This window comes from Eleutherodactylus coqui, chromosome 1, assembly GCF_035609145.1.
Source record: "Eleutherodactylus coqui strain aEleCoq1 chromosome 1, aEleCoq1.hap1, whole genome shotgun sequence".
Lineage (NCBI taxonomy): Eukaryota > Metazoa > Chordata > Amphibia > Anura > Eleutherodactylidae > Eleutherodactylus > Eleutherodactylus coqui.
In genome coordinates, this window is record NC_089837.1 from 293414358 (window position 1) to 293431958 (window position 17601).

Consider the following 17601-nt stretch of genomic DNA (forward strand, 5'->3'; position numbering starts at 1 on the left):
AGTGACTGCTCACCATCAGTTCACAGAAAAGCATTTTTGTAAATCCAATATAACAAGAACATACACGATCATTAAAAAGGGATATTCTGCTGTAGAAGCATAAATGTTAAATTGGTGGGGGTCTGACCACTGGGACCCCCCAATCGTCAGTACAGGGTCATGTAGCTAGGAGTTTAAAAGGAGCTATGCAAAACAGTTTTCATCAGTACAATAAACTTAAGTATGCAGAAGGGCGTGTGCCCTTACAAGGAAACAAAGGATACATTAAAATTTAGGGACAACCCCTTTAGGAACTGTTGGCTATATATGGTTGGATGAAACAGTCAAAATACTTACAAAGTACCACGAGACGCCTGTCGTGCAGCCTGGCGCTCCTTTCTCTTCTTATCTGGGGGTTTTGCTAGTACTATTTCAATTTCTTCCCCCTCCAAGTCTGTTCCATTCATTTCATCCATAGCCTACCAAGAAGCAAGCAAATGTACAGACTTAAGCATGCTATATAATGAAAATAAAACAAAATAGCCTAAAATCACACAGCTAGGGAAGACCTTTTTATAATAAAGGTTTTCTGGGTCAATAATAATGATGGCCTTTAGGATAGGCCATCAATATTAGATTGGTGAGAGTTCAAATCATGACACCTACCGTGCAATGATTTGCGGAATATAATTAGCCATGCAGCAGACACCAAGCCCCTTTAATTGTTTAAAAAGGCACAATACAAGGTTTTAACTGTGCCTAAGGGCTCCTTCACACTGGGGCTGCGATTTCCGGTCGGCCGCAGTGCAGCGGAGAAAATCGCACCAACGAGAGGCAGCCATGAACAAGTCACGGCTGCATCTCCCGTTTATACGAGTATACGCCAAGCCCAGAATACAGTCGGGCGGGAAAGAGTTAAGCTCTGCTAAACTCCCTCCCCCTCTCCGCCCTTTGCCAGCTGTCGGCCAAGGGAGGAGGCGAGACAGGGCGGGAGCTAGTGTGCTAATCTCCCCCCCTCCTATCGCCAACCAGCAGCTCCCATAGGAGTCTATGGGGACAGCTAGAAGTTCCAGAACTATCTTTTCCAGTGGGCGTAAAAACAGCTGGCCAGAACGCACACTGTATGTGCTATCTTTTCGGGCCGGACGTTTTTACACAACGGAAAATTGTCCATCTGAATTGATGTATTGAAATCTAATGCATCAGATAGTCGCATATATTGTCTGGCTGTGAAAACGCAGCCGATATACACTTGTGTGAATAAGCCCTAAGGCCTCCCTCACACGGGGCGTTTTCAGCCCTGTGCTAAACGCTGTACAACGCTCCCATTCATTTTAATGGGGCTGCTCACACAAGGCTGAAAACGCTGCGTTTTGAAAGCACTGCATGTTCTATCTTTAGGCATTTTCAGCTGAGTCTTCCATTGAAATAAATGGGCAGTATTGCAAACGCCCTGTCTGAGGGAGGCCTAAGGTGTTATACGGGGCAGAAATGCTATGGAATGTCCTCAGTGGAAATTCTATGACAAATTCTGCAGTATTTTGCATCTAAAACACTGTCAAAATCTTCACATTCTGACTTGAAATCAGCTGCGTACCCACAGAAGGTTTCAGAAGATACAGCACTCACCTCTAAAGTCTTCAGCTGTCAGTGTTTCCTTCACCAGGTACCTGGTAGCTCGTACTGAGCGCAGCGCCACTGGTCAGGTGATTGCACTTCCGCAACTCCTGACCAGCAGCACTGCACTCACTAGAGCAGGGGTCCCCAACTCCAGTCCTCAGGGACCACCAACAGGTCAATGTTTTCAGGATATCCTATGGTAAGAACACCTGTGGCAATATCTGAGGACTGACGATAATTACATCACCTGTGCAACACTGAGGAAATCCTGAAAACATGACCTGTTGGTGGTCCCTGAGGACTGGAGTTGGGGAACACTGCACTAGAGGACACCAGGTACCGGGTGAAGGAGATGCTGACACCCGAAGACTTCAGATATGAGTTCTATATCTTCTGAAGCAGGTCCACAGCTGATTTTAAGTCAAAATCTGCACCAACTATGCAGATTTTAACTGTTTTGGATGCGGAAATCCTATGCAAGTCGCAGTGGAATTTGCACTGTAGATGTTCCACAGCATTTCCACCCTATGTAAACAAACCCAGTGTTTTCACACACAGCTGATTTGGCACAAATTTTGGTATGGATCTTCATCAGATTTCACCCTTGCAATTGAATTCAAACTGAAGAGCTGAAATTTGCTGCAGATCTGCATATAAGTTTGTCAAAATTCACACCAAAATCAGCCGCATCTGAACACACCCTAATGCTGCAGCTAACTATAGTGAATGACAACAAGCTGCAGCAACCTGCACAGTCACAGCCACAGTTGTGTGTGCCTTTATAATTTAAGATTAAAGGAACTTTCAGGAATAGGGGGGAAAAAATTTCTTCAGCAACTGTGTCACTTTTCTTTATGGTCTATATCTAATATTATAGTTTATATCCAATACAGTTTTTCTTATTCCAGAGAACCCATTTAGAACATTGAGGGAGATTTACTAAACAAAATGTGCCATAATTCAGTCCCAAACCATGCCAAAAAAGAAAGAGGACCACCATGTGGCATGCTATGTGCTAGATCAATTATGTGTTTGTTTTTTTTAGATAGATACTTTGTGCAACTCACTAAACCATTTTGCAAGTCTAGAAAAGATAGACTGTGGTTAAGTAGTCTTAAAATTGGCCAGATTACTGGTGTGTGCTGAAAGTTTGGCTTCAAATATTTATGCCAATGAAGAGATGGTATAAGCAATAGGAAAGTGTTTAGTAAGAGGTGTCCAATTTATCACACATCTTCTGGCTGCCTCGTCTAGGGTCAGGTGGTCTAAATTTTTGATAACACTGACTCACCTGCCCCATTGTTCTTAGTGGTGTTTAGCTTGATCAAACAAATACACTTCTCACCCTAACTGCAGAATCCCTCTCTTCAAAGTGCACAAAAGCATAATCCTTCAGTTTCTTCACGCGCTCCAACTTTCCAAACACTGAAAATGCCTTTTCTAGAATTTCTTCTGTTACTGTAGAAGACAAGTTCCTCACAAAAAGCACTTTAACCTAAAAAAAAAAAAGAATGAAGCACAAAAAAAACCCAAAAAAACATTTACTTAGAATAAAGAACATAAATGACAGTGTGATACATTCTCAATTACATTGGGAATCTGGAGTATTATTTTTATATTCATTACCTTTGTATATACCGCTCAAAATATGAAGCCTTACGTTAATGACAGCCGTTACAAGGAGTATGAAGCAGGTAGTGACATTATGAATACTGTTTCAAGAGGATAATACTTCCTGTTTCCTTATTCAGTTCTTCTGCTTAGCAGCATAATGCACGGCAGCTGTCACATTGGAGTCAGGAGGGGCGGCACTTACCTTATGAATAGGATACATATGCATACAGTATGCATATCATAAAGTCTATTATTGTATACAGGTAAACAGTATGCTTTTTCAGCATCCAATTACCACCTCTGGCACCCAGCCGTTTAAGTTATGAACAAAAGGGTGTTTTTTGCTAGATTCCATATCCAATGTAGGCAGGAATCCAATTTTGAAGCGTCTTACTGGTCTTAATGGGAATCTGTGCTGCTAATTTTTTTCCGCACATGGATTTGAAATACTCATGCAAAAAAAAAAAAAAAACGCGACGAGACGCGATTTCTTGACACAGAATCCGAATAAAAAAAATCTGCATGTGGATTTTCCCGCTGGGCTAAATCCACATGCAAATCAGCAGCTCACACAACTGAAAATCTGTAGCAGTAATCCACACGATTTCTAATACAGATATTCATTTATACCGGTGAACACAACCTTATACAGCCATCCATGGATGGAGAGATTATTTGAGCCAAGTATCTATCACTTATACAATTCACATTTTCCAGTTTTTAAAACTGACAGGGCCAGGCTACATTGCTTATTGATTTATACAAGCTCTCTCATGTTTGTGGCTCTAGGTGCTGCTGCCAATTCACCCACATGTTAGGAGATTATCCCCGATGCTCAGTGCAAGGACAGTGTTTCCCTTCACTGTGTGTAGATGCAGGGATATTCACGGCAATGGGTGGTATAGCTACATCACTGGTGGGATTTCCCAGCTAGACCTACATGCTAACTACCTGGCAGAGCACATCTGGAAAGCTGTTTGTAGATACTACTGCACTGCTTTGCATTATGCAATGCACTCTCCCCACATCCCTTTATTAAAACTAAATGCATTTATCTGAATACTGAACATGGCTCTAGAGAGATATGAATGCAAAGGTGTTGCTGATTGTCTCCGTTACTAGTACCACCAGCGTTTTGGGGTCCATATCTTCCCAATCCCAAAAGTGATGTCCTACCCAGCCTGACTAATGAAGGGGTTCACCCCGAAATGTGTATCTTATGCTGGTTTTAATTTATCTGATAAAAAGAAGGTGGATCTTACATCCTACCATCTTACAACCTTTATTGTAGAGTGGCGCCACAATACCAGTTTTTCTGTCCTCACATGTCTAGTGTAGAATAAAAACTGTGCCTGTGTGTAATGCTCTTTTCGTTTTTGTTATTTTTTTTTAAACCACGATGAACAGGTATCTTATGTTACTAATCTTTTGAGAAAGTTGCTCACCTTCGCCATTATTTCAGGGTCTGGCTCCTCGACTGGATCTGCCCACTCTACAGTTACAACATTGCCCCAAACCTTCACTTTGCCACTCATTAGTCTCCGTCTAGCTTGTGCTGCAGTTTTGTGATCCTCGTACTCCAAGAAACAAAATCCACGGTTCTTCTTCTTATCATCAGGTTGATGATAAAGAATCACATCCACCAGGCCCTCTAAAAAGTACACAATTATCAACTTGAAAAAACAGCTATATACATCGGTTTGGGTATCATAAAAGCGATAAAAATCTATAGTAACTTGCCCAATAAGGTATGCTTCTGAAAATATAAGCAGACCCTGTTCATATCAGGTTAACAGCCTATGTTGGAGGTATATATCAGGAGAATCTCACAACATATACCTTAGATGGAGGCTGTGCCATATCTCACAGTGTGGACAGAGAGGGATACACCTGTCCATTAATTTCCTATGTAAAAAATAAATAAAGAGATACCAACGAATATAGAACATTCTTCTGGACTCCATCAGGTGAGGTGGATCCCTATGAATACATTTGATGCATGAACCAGGAGGCAAATGTAGGCTCTTACCTTATATGAACAGGGCCCAAAAGTCACACTACAGGGTAGTAGTGAAATCTTCTAGACTTTGCATGGAGTCGTGACTACAGCTAAATTGCCAATCATGAAAATGACAGCGTGTCCTTTACATTTCTAGTGCGGCACACAACGTTAACATTCTGGCTGCAATATCTTTAAAACAAAGCAGAATCTACTTGATAAAGCACACTGACGACTGAACACGCAATATGAGTTCTGGCTAACTTTATTCTTCTTCCAGATGGAAGAAACCGTTCTTTGGCATTCAGTAATACCTGTGACTTTACTAAATTCTTCCAGAATATTTTCTTTAGTCTTATTTTTGGGGATGGATCCAACAAAGAGTCTGTTATTTGCAACAGAGATGCATACTCCAATATGTTTCCCAGGACGTATTTCATAGTTGTCACACTGAGGAAGATAGTTTTAAGAAACAAAAGAAGTAGAAGTAAGTGAGCAAATGTTTAAGCACCTGATTATGTAATATAAAGGACCAAGCATATGAAAAAAAAAAATGTAATCTGGAATAAAATATCTCATCCATTCAAGGGGCATTCTTATCTCAGACATTTATAGCATAGGCACAGGATATGTCAAATGTTCGATAAGGCCGACTCCCAGACAAGGCACCTACATCTATCTTCAGAACTGGGGTCCCCGACCCTCACACTGCTTGACAAGAGAGCCTCTGGCCAAGGCATGCAGGTGCAGTATAAATGTGAAGGTGGATACACATGTACACAGCTCTCACCATTCACTGAAATGGGAGTAACAGAAACAGCCGAAAACACATTTGTTGTGGACGTGCCATAGGAAAAGTCTATGATGGAAATATGTTACAATGCTATGATATATCCTCAATATGACAAGATAAATTAGACCCCATTATTAAGCCTGTCACACATGTACAGCCCTGTAGCAGTGTTGTTCCCCCAAACTGCCGTACAAACTACCAATATTGCTGCATTCTTAAATGGTCACTGCACTTGTTCTAATTCCATAGCCATTGTGCTTGACAAAGATCTACTGAGAGATCGAAACGTTGCAGCTTTTTGTGTCATGGGGGAATAAAAGGTAAGATTTTTTGCATCTATACATGCCGCTACGATACTTATTTACTTGAGTCATTGTGATAAATGATGCTGCAGTTAACACTAACACATGCCCGTACATTGGAGTACAAAATCTGCACCTATTGCATAAAGACGGGACCGAAGCCTATCTTAGTCATCACCTCCCATAGGAAGGCCCAGTCATTGTGATAAATAGCAAGACTCCAGATAATCATTTAAAAATGTTCCTTCCTTCCATCCAAAAAGCCGCTAAGTTGCTGTCCACTGATATGCTCATTACCACCTACTTTGTAGTCCACTGCCTGCTAAGTATAGCCAGTCTCTATTTGCAGAGATGGACCTTAGGGTCTTTCATTACCATAGGCACATTCCCATTTCCTCCCAGACCTTACACCTCTGTTTCCACCAGCATCACTGCAGCATGCTCCTTAGTAGGTCTACTATCCCTCCTTTCTTGCATTCTGTGTACTTGCTGGAGCTTATAACCTCTGCAGCGGAAATGATGGTTTCGTTTTCAACAGGCCTCTATTGCTCTAATAACATCCAGATGCCACTGCCTTCTTATGTGCACCATTGTTTACAAACTCTGTAAAGTACAGTGTCTGTTAATAATGCCCTTTCATTGTTATATTGTGATGGTGCTGAGTGTAGGTAGAGATGTGTTGCTTGTTGGAGGGACATGTTAGCATGGCAAGTATGAGACAAGCGTGGAGACTGCAACTTGGTTATTGAAGGAGGAGGAATAGATCTGACATGTGGTTTTCAAGATCAACTGGATCAAAAATCGTACTTGACTAACCAGTTCTACATGAGGCATAGAGCTTTCGAATGCCTGGTTACTCTGTTCTATGCAAGCACTGAACAGCAGAAGTCAGGGGCAACAACTGGAATGGACAAGAGAATTGCGTGGATAAGGAAAATGCAATGTATTATTATTGGATGTAAGGGCAAGAAGTCTTTGTAAGACTTGTCCTGCCAAACTTCCAAGCCCTGGTACATGCTCACTGGCTTTGAGAGAAACGCAAGTAGCAGCGAGACTGAAAAAGGGACTAATAGGAGCCTAGCAGAACGTGGAGGATGGCTAAACCCATTCTATAGACACATTGCCATCATCCTCATTTTATAGTTAAAGTCCAGGTACACTTTAAGGCCAAAAGGAGTCACAATCTTAAGATAACTTTGATGGGTTCAGTTTTGGGGTCTATTATTTTGACATCAATAATAAGGGTGCATGCTGCACTGTTCTTACCGAAAAGAGACAGACACCATATAATGCTCCCCAACAGAAGCTGAGGGACAGTGTGACCAGTCATAGATAGAAGAAAAAGGGAAAAAAACCAAAAACTTACCAACTTGACAGCCTCCTGTGCGGCATCTTTGTTACAGAAAGTGATAAAGGCGTAACCCCGATTTTGCCCAGACAGAGGATCCATCATAAGCCGAAGATCCCAGATGGGGCCTGCTTTTTCAAAGAGAGGTACTAGCTCATCTTCATACAAGTCTCTTGGTATCTTTCCAACAAACACCTTTTTAAAATAGAAATTATCATTAAAGGGTTATTTTATCATGTTATGGTGTATTACTAGGATCACTGTCATTACTTTATGATTGGTGGGCATCCAAACTTTGGAAATCAAAACAGTCCAGAGAATGAAAGGATTCATTCCTTTACCGTTTTTGCAGGTGGCCGAGGCACTGCGGTCTAGGGAAAACCCAATTACTAAAATTAGCACTCCATTCACCGGATTGGTGGATGCCCCAGAGGCAGTATGTCAACAAATTAAAGTGATGGCAATGATCCTAAAAACATGCCGTTACTTTAAATAATATCAATAACCCTATAAAAAGGAAACAATACTAACACACGTTAACATGTGTTTAGGTATAGAACACATTGATAAGCCAATACAAAAACTGACAGACCTCTGTTCCAATGCCTGGTTGGGGACATGAGGAAACAGATTCTGGAGGTGGTCCACCATATTTTCTTTGCCCCGTTGTTACATCCAAACTGTATCCAGTTCTTTCCAGTAACGCCTGAATAAAAGCATTGAAGGCACATTAGAGATGGCATATGAATAAAGAATAATACTGGACTTCAAATTGTAGAACATTATATAGCAATATCTTTATTACATACGTAAAATAGTCAGTTCAAACAATTTTTCCACAGTGTACATAAAACTAAATTTGATCACTGTTCAAATAAAAGGTTTATCAGCTTTCTAATATTCTTTGGGGGATATTATCAGCACTGTGCCAAGGGAGTGATGTTGAATGATTGCCCATAGCAACTAATCACATTTATGCCCTTATATTTTAAAAGAACTTTTGGAAATTGAAGCAACCATCTAATTGCAACTATGGTGGTGCCTTGGGTTAAGAGTTTAATTTGTTACGTGACGGAGCTCTTAACCCAAAACCCTCGTAAGTCAAATCAATTCTCCCCATTGAAATGAATAGAAGAGCCGTTAATCCATTTCAGATCGCGAAGCTCTGCCACCGATTTCAATAGGAATCGCACTGCCCCATTGAAAGCAATGGGACGCTGGCACCCCCGCCATTATTTTTGGGGAAGAGCTTTAAATATAAGCCCTTCCTTGAAAATCATCCCATGCTGTAGTAAAAACACACACACACACACACACACACACACACACACACACACACACACACACACACACGTCTGCAAGGGCTCAGGCGCGTCTATCCCACGCTTGTTCTCCCTGCACTGCTCTGAAGCTTTCCAGCAGGCGGGGAATAAAAATGCCGGGAGAACAAGCGGCGGCTAGACACATCATAGCCCCGGCAGCGGCGGAGAGGGGAGTATTTTTTTTTTTTTTACTACAGCGAGGGAAGATTTTCAGGGAAGGGCTTATATTTAAAGCCCTTCCCCGAAAATCACTGCAGGGGTTGCTGGCAGGCCACTGCACTCAACATGGCTGTACGCGTGTGCTGAGCACTCCCACAAGCGCTGGCTACTAGGAAAATCCTGTGATCATTATGCATCTGCTGAACATGACAAGTGGCTGGCTCAACATCCCCAGCAAATAACGGAGCATTGTGGGTGGTGAGCTACGCTGAACTGATAACTGCCCATGTGCACCCAGGTATACTGTACTGAAGAGGAGCCTGCCATCTTACCCAAGGAGCAGCGCAGCGACTTCTGGCCAGGACTTGCATTTAGCGCAAATGGGAAAGGACAGCCTGGAATGGTGGCAAGGCGCCAAGTTACCGTGAGTGAAGGGGGCCTTATAGATGAAGTTTGTGAAGTAGGACCAGTCTTCTGGCTCAGAAACTGGCACCCCGATACCACCTCAGACAGCACAGGAAAGGGCTCAACTACTATAAGGGTTTCAGGAGGTCTCATGTAGCCCAGCCCTACAGAGTGCATCAACCAGCAGAGCATTCCCAGACAGGACACCACTTGTCAGCCCATGGGCAGAGGACTCTGATTAACAGATCTGATGACTTTCAAAATCTTCTACAGTTGCCTTGATGGGCAACATTGAAGAAAAGCTGGGAAATGGAATCTCCTCAGATCCCTAGAGCTTGTGATAGGGTCAAGCATAGAGAGGTTTGCATATCCACATTGGATGATCATACTGCCATGCTTGCAATGACAGTTCAGGACCTAACTTGGCAGGTTGAACTTTCGGACAGATAAAAGCAGAACACGTTGAAAACCATTTAGTATTCCAGAAAGAGCGGAAAGCTAGAAGTCAGAGGAATTTGCGGAGAAATGGCTTAGGGATACGTTCCTAGATGGTCTGGTTTCTAGAGCCTTTATAATAGAGCAAGCTCATCATGTACTAGCAAGACCGGCTGTGTACAGGGCTCATCCTCCGCTTGCTTATCTATTAAATTGATGGTCAGGATGTTATTCTGCAGCACGCTCATTGGAGTGTAGAAATGCGACACAAAAATGCATCTCTTTCTAGACTTCTCAGTAGATCTACAGAAGTCAAGCGTCAGATGCAAGAACTTCAGATTTCATAGCATACCCAGCCCGCCTATGAGTAATTGATGGCGAGTGTGCCCAGTTCTTCACCTTCTGAAGCAGAGGACTGGCTAGCTACTAGGCATCATCCTGACGGAACATAACAGTAAGCCCCATTTTCTGCCAGGATTTTGAGCAATATGCATGAGTAGTTTACAGCCTTCCTATATTTTAGGCAATGTCTGTCATATACCTTGCAGTCTTACATGTACGCCTCATAAGCATTAGCCTCTATAATTTGCACCAGAGTCCATATGCTATAATAAAGCGGCGGAAATCTACATTTTACCGACAATGTTTTACAGCGCTTCCTCCTAGTACAGCTATATGTATATACCGTAGTTGAGAGTATGAGCCTTCTGGTGATTCAGAGTAGGTGCATGTTATAGGTGGCCAGCTCACATTACTAGTACCAGGTTGCCTGTGCAGATAAACTAGTTTGAACGCTACACATTTATGTAAAAAACTTTTTTCCTACTTGATAATCATTGGTCAAGCATTCAGTTTAGAAGTCACTGGATTTGTTTTTCAGAATTATATGCTGCAAGTTTCTTTGTTTACTATGCATCGTTGTGCGTGATATGGTTTTATACCCCTCATGAAGGCCATCATACACTCAACCACTGTATATCTTTACATTCCTGACTATGGACTTCCCTTTAAAGATGGCTAAGATAATGTTCAGGACATAGACAGACGTATGGTGTTTCCTGGTAATAGGCCCATGAGCTTTTCACAAATCAACACCCTCACATATTGTAGGTCTTCAGGAGACACCTCAACTCAGTGACCACCAGGATCTTGCACCAACCATGGGTACAGTGGGCACAGGTGGTCTGTCACACTTTGTTCACAAGGGGTGTCTTCTGATCCATAACTCACTTAGATGGGAGTCAGAACAAGTCAAAACCAACTTAGAGGGCAGATGTCAAACTACTAACGACCACTTGACCGTGTGTTTGTGTGTGTGTGTGTGGGGGGGGGGGGGGGGGGTGCTTCTCATGCTCCACCCCCTAGTGACAGCCTCACAGGTCCTACAACACATAAAAACACAGTGCCTGACCGACTGAAGAATACAGTTAGGGCTCTTGGAAGGGGAAGACAAAAATAACAAAATAATACAACTAAGCTGTTCTCATCTCAGACAACTCAGAAGTCCTGACAGAAGACATCGACTTACCGCCACTACAGAGATCCGGTGGGCTGAAGGAACTCCGGTGATGTCAGTGCTGTGGGAGGAGCCATTGTGCAATTTGATGGAAAGTACTGTATACTGGACAAGCCAACAGAAGCCACCAAGACCTGTGATGTCACTGTCATGTGATCACCTGTGTGGGTGGGGTCAGGGATCACATGACCAGGGTCTGATCACTATCCAGGAGTCTGCTGAGCTGGTGATGTCTGTAAATCAACATGGATGTACCATGTAGCAGAGCTCTGTGTGTGATGTGTGGGGATCATAATGGATGTAACATGTAGCACAGCTTCGTGGCACATTGTGCCACCAGAAACACTAGTACTATGGTTTCCTAATTACTACTAGTATCTTTATAAAGGCTAATGTATGCTTATGTTCAGTATTTACAACCCAGCCACACCCCACCTCGCTATCTGTCATTGTAGAGGGTCTCTTTTTTGCTGCATCAAGCCTTGAGGCAGCTGGGATATGTATGTGAGATATGAATAGGATTACAGAGGCTTGTGCTTACTGCCACTCCTACTAGACTGGCAGTTCTATCTGAGGTGCAATGATTAAAGCTATTAGTACACATGCCACACACCCCCACAGGCAGGTTCGTAGTTGTATTTGATTGTGTTTTTTGGCTAGCTGTCAATATAAATCTGCGATAAAGCACCTACCTAGGAGAATATCTGACCATTCTCCAGTATAATTAAACTAAGAACCCCCAATGCCTTTACTAGGAGATACGGGAAAAAAACCTTTTTGGCTTTTCCTCCTTGGGGCCTCTGACCGCATTCCTGATCAACTCCAGAACTTGTTTTGAAAAACATGCCTCGTACTCTGATGCTCTACTTTTATGGGAAACCTTTAAGTCGTATCTGGGAGAGTGCCTAAAATTTTTAATTACCTTTATTAAATAGGCATCAGCAAGGCAAGAAAAGAAATTGGTGAAATTGATGAGAACAGGCCTAGATGGTTGGTGATTGGACAAAAGTATTTGCAAATCCTAAACACACCAGCACCTATTTTTTTTTCTAAACAAGAATTCCGTAAGATGGGTAATCAATCTAGCAAGTTATAACCACATATAGTTCACCAGAATTCCTCCTCTCCTCCTACATGAAGGGGTGTGGACAAAGGGTCTTCTTACAGCCCCTGAGACATACTAAAAAGATGTAGACAATTCTACTGTGACCTATATCAATCAAATGTCATACACTGGTTAGAAGTTTACTGCTCATCTTCATTCTATTACATTTCCAAACTGCCATCTCGGAATCGCCTAGAACGTCTGAGGAAATCGCCAGGGCTACGCCTTCTACGGTCAAGTGTAAACAGTCTAGCCCTGATGGCATACCAGTGGAAGTCTATATTAGATATTGTGACATTATAGCATCTGAATTACTGACTATATTGAGAAGTGTTTGCAGGTGGGGTGGGGGCACTTTCCACATTTCCTTTAATGATGCCACCATTGTGGAGATCTTAAAATATGATAAAGAATGTGTCTCATATGAGCCATATTGCCACTTGATACAGATTATAAAATTATAAACAAAATCCTGGCAAACAGATTGGTCAAAGTGTACAATATTCAATCAAGCTTGTTCCCTAGAAAGTCTACTTTTTATAAAAGTAGAGGAGTATAGAGAATCTCTGGCTGGAGATAGCTGCAGAATTGGGCATTGGCGTCATAGATGCCGCCAAAGTCTGATGCAGTTGAGTGGCTTATCTGATTGTGCTTAGGAGTTTTGGATTGGGTGAGAAAATTATTAAATTGGTATCCATTTACCAAATCACCAGTGCTAGGTTATTTGTTAACGGGAAAAGGTCTACTGCCTTTCAATTATCCAGAGACACAAGAGTGTTGCTCATTGTCGTCTGTTTGCGGTGGTGAATGAACCTTTGGTCCTAGCCATTTGGCAAAGTCCTGAAAACTCTGGCACATCTATTGGTCCTAGAGAAGACTGCATAGGATTATATGCCAATGATATGATTATATTCCTCTCAGAGACACAGGTGCCCCTATGCAATACCTATCATAGAAAATTCTGACAATTCTCAGGGTTATATATAAAACTGGCAGAAAGCAATATTTACACCACTAAAAGCGATAGGATGGACCATGGGGGTGAAATATGTAAGCCAATTATTACCCTTAGGGCTCTTACCCAATTGCGTTTTTTGTTGTTTTTTTTTCCTTAATGCTGCGATATTGCTGCGTTTAACGTGATTGTCAATGGGACTTTCTAATGTTAAAACCGCACACAAAAGTCGCAAAGCACAAACTTGTGATGCCTTTTTCAACATTAGAAAGTCCCATTGACAATCGCATTTAAAAAAAAACAAGTGTGTGGGAGCCCTTCAGCTTCAAATATCTTTGTGTCCCCAAGCTTCAATACCACTTGGAGCATGCGGATGACCTGGTCCCAAAGAAATTTTTCACAAACGTGAATTCTTTGATATAGGCTTTTATCTGGGGGAAGTATAGAGTCTGCAGAGGCCTCGAGACCAAGCAGGCATGACACTTCCAGTTTATCAAATAACAAAAAGTTAAGGTATATAAAATATGGCACTGGCTGTGATCTGACCCGCTAACTGAATCAACTGTGGGCAGTATTAGAAAGTCCCGAGTTAGGTCTTGGATGACTCCTACCTATTCACAAACTAGCCTCCCACATGTGCAGCTTGTGTAAATCTTTGACAGGGTACGGAGATGTCCCCACAGCAACCCCCTATGGGGAAATGCCCACAGTTGTACAACTTCCCTGATGCAAGATTTTGGAGAGTTCATTGATCACTTCTTTGTCAGGATGTATTTGTGGAAGGTATTGTTTTATTTCAGCAATAGCAGAAGACACAATGTTCTCAGGTATCTAACTGAGCCATAGATGCACAGTCCCTCTGAACTATGCCAGCTCATCTCATAGTATGCAGATGGGATAGGAGGATAGGAGTAATACAAATTAAGAGTTAATCTCACTTTATACACGCACTTTATTCAATCCAAGGTGGTTAATAAACACTTCTGGGTGGAGGAAAGATGGGGAGAGGTTATCCCTTCTGTCAGCAATGATATGTGTAGGGTGGCAAAGGAGTCTCACCTGTGTTTCTGGAGCAGCCAACAAACGTACACAGTTTTATTACACCTATCTGGTTCTTTAAAATCGTTAGAACTCCCTAGTCAAAATGTTGTTAATGCTCACAACTTAAAGGGGTTGTCCCGCGCCGAAACGGGGTTTTTTTTTTTTTTCAACAGCCCCCCCCATTCGGCGCGAGACAACCCCGATGCAGGGGTTAAACAAGAACACCGGACAGCGCTTACCTGAATCCCCGCGCTCCGGTGACTTCTTACTTACCTGCTGAAGATGGCCGCCGGGATCTTCTCCCTCGGTGGACCGCAGGGCTTCTGTGCGGTCCATTGCCGATTCCAGCCTCCTGATTGGCTGGAATCGGCACGTGACGGGGCGGAGCTACACGGAGCCCCATTGAGAAAAGAAGAAGACCCGGACTGCGCAAGCACGTCTAATTTGGCGATTAGACGCTGAAAATTAGACGGCTCCATGGAGACGAGGACACTAGCAACGGAACAGGTAAGTGAAAAATTTCTGATAACTTCTGTATGGCTCATAATTAATGCACAATGTACATTACAAAGTGCATTAATATGGCCATACAGAAGTGTATAGACCCACTTTGTTTCGCGGGACAAGCCCTTTAATGCCAATTTCATACACTTGATCTGGGATTGTCATTTGATACAAGCTTTCTCATATGAAGTAACTAACCTGCTTTCATAGGTCTTTGGGATTCCAATTCCAAACAACCCATAAGTGTCCATTCGGTCTTTGGATGAGGAACAATAGCAACACTATGTATGGATTTTTCGAAGGGAGACCCTATTCCTAGCCTGAAAGGTCTTAGCAATCGAAGGGAGACCCTATTCCTAGCCTGTAAGGTCTTAGCAATCGAAGGGAGACCCTATTCCTAGCCTGTAAGGTCATAGCAATCGAAGGGAGACCCTATTCCTAGCCTGACCCTATTCCTAGTCTACTTTGAAAGAGGACACAGACACTACTACTCTAATTAGTCTTTTATTTCGGGTTAAAAACATGACATTTAATATTTTTTATATACTTCAATCCTCTCGTGTATGTATGAATATCTTAGATGCAACTATGGCATAGTTATCTTTTTCTTTGCTGTTAAGCTATATGTTTTATTCATCAGAAAAAAAAAATTATAATTTTATTCATTATTACAAAGAAAGTGCAACATGGTTTTTTTCATATCTATTAGTTTGGCAGACCGAAGCAGGTCGTTTTGCATTATCTTGCATCTTTTAGTCTTAGGACTTATTCACACGGGGCGATATCGGGCCAAGAAACTTGCGCTTGCAAACATGCATTTTTCACGGCGATATGAAGAGTTAATTCAAAAATCACATTGCTTCTGTCAAATGGTGATCATCACGCATGTGTTAGGATCTCAAGTGTTTCCCAGTAACTTCAATGGGAAACACTGCATTACACGGCATGCGAATGCCATGTGATGGCTTTTAAGGTCCCATTCAAAACAATGGACAAGGCGTTCTGAGGGAACATCCAAAGATAGGACACACTGCCAAGAAATAGATTAATCGTGTAAATGAATCCATTCAAAAGAATGGATTTAATATTTATACAAGTCTGGAGCACATTGCACAAAACACGTGCAAGATTATTGCCATTGTGAATAAGCCCTTAACAAGAGCTTCTCTGAGGAAAATCAGCCCACCAGCAACAATACTGAGCCCCCCCATAATGCACTACTGGGATAGGTTTTGCAGAAGAATGGTGAGGCCGCTTTCACACGGGCTACCAAAAACACACAATTTTCCGGCAATGTGATGGCGCTACAAAAAGGCACGTTTGTGAAATCCATGCTTGCCAGTAGGTTCCTTCACATTAGTTATGTTTTCACTGATGCTATGTTGGTAGAAAAAAAAAAAAATTGTGGCATGCTCTTTCTGCGATGTGCTATTTTTTGTAGCCGATGTTTCCCTAGAGAGCATCCTTATTTATCACATCCCCTAGCACGATTTGTGTGTGATGCGATTCATTTTTAACATTAAAAACTCCTATTCGCCTCCTTGCGAGTTTATCACATGAGAAAATTGTGAGTAAGGGCTCCTTTCCACTGACGAGGTAATTGCACGTTTTCAGTGCGATGCGAGAGTGCGAGCTCTCGCAGGAAAGTCCCACACGTGTTGTTCTATGACAATCTTTCCACTAGCGATGTTTAAGGGCAAGCTGCGACGCGAGGATTAAAAACCGCAGCAGGAGGATTGTTTCAGCGTTTTGCATTTTTCTGTCGCCCATACAGTGCAATGGCAAAACAGATTCTCGCAACGCAAAAGCTTGCGATTTTGCAGCGATGCGATTTTAACATTGCGATTTTCTCGCAGAGATAGCTATCGCCAGTGGAAAGGAGCCCTAACAGTGACGTGATGCGAGATTTTTACCAGAAAAGCACTGACTACAAAATAGTGTGTACAAAGTTGCGATATTGCAGCGATTTTGCTGTCACCGTGTGAAAGAGGCCTTAGTGTTAGGTTTCTGTCACAGTGTTTGAATTTGGGCCAAAAAGCTCAATTTGTAACTCATCTGTGCACAAGCTTATCCCACATTTCAGATGGGTCACACTAATGATGCTTGCGAAGTCTAGATGTGCTTTGATGTGGTTCTTATTCAACAATGGTTTCTTTTTAGCCCTCCTGCCATCTACTGACAAATAATGAATGGAGACTTAGAAATTCTGCCTAAAGTCTTCTTCACATAGCATATAATACAAATCAACCCCTTAGTGACGGAGCTTTTTTGCTTTTTTCCATTTTTGTTTTTTCCTACTCCCTTTTAAAAAATCATAGCTCCTTTATTTATCCATCGACGTCGCTGTATGTGGGCTTGTTTTTTGCAGGACGAGTTGTATTTTTCAATGGCACTATTTATTGTACCATATAATTTACTGAAAAACTTTTTAAAAATTCTTAGCGGAGAGAAATGGAAAAAAAAAAAACCACAACATTCCACCATCTTTCGGTGCGTCCTGTTTC

General features: G+C 42.1%; 1 protein-coding gene across 1 annotated transcript in view; it reads right to left on the bottom strand.

The window, feature by feature from the left end:
- HNRNPR (heterogeneous nuclear ribonucleoprotein R) overlaps positions 1 to 17601 on the bottom strand; it is a 45328-nt gene that overhangs the window by 1742 nt on the left and 25985 nt on the right. The window contains exons 3-8 of the mRNA XM_066573310.1: positions 8248 to 8361; positions 7674 to 7850; positions 5527 to 5662; positions 4659 to 4864; positions 2945 to 3094; positions 337 to 458 (exon numbers count right to left, since the gene is read on the bottom strand). Of these exons, the coding sequence (XP_066429407.1) occupies positions 337 to 458; positions 2945 to 3094; positions 4659 to 4864; positions 5527 to 5662; positions 7674 to 7850; positions 8248 to 8361 (905 nt within the window). The remainder of the gene's footprint in view (positions 1 to 336; positions 459 to 2944; positions 3095 to 4658; positions 4865 to 5526; positions 5663 to 7673; positions 7851 to 8247; positions 8362 to 17601) is intronic.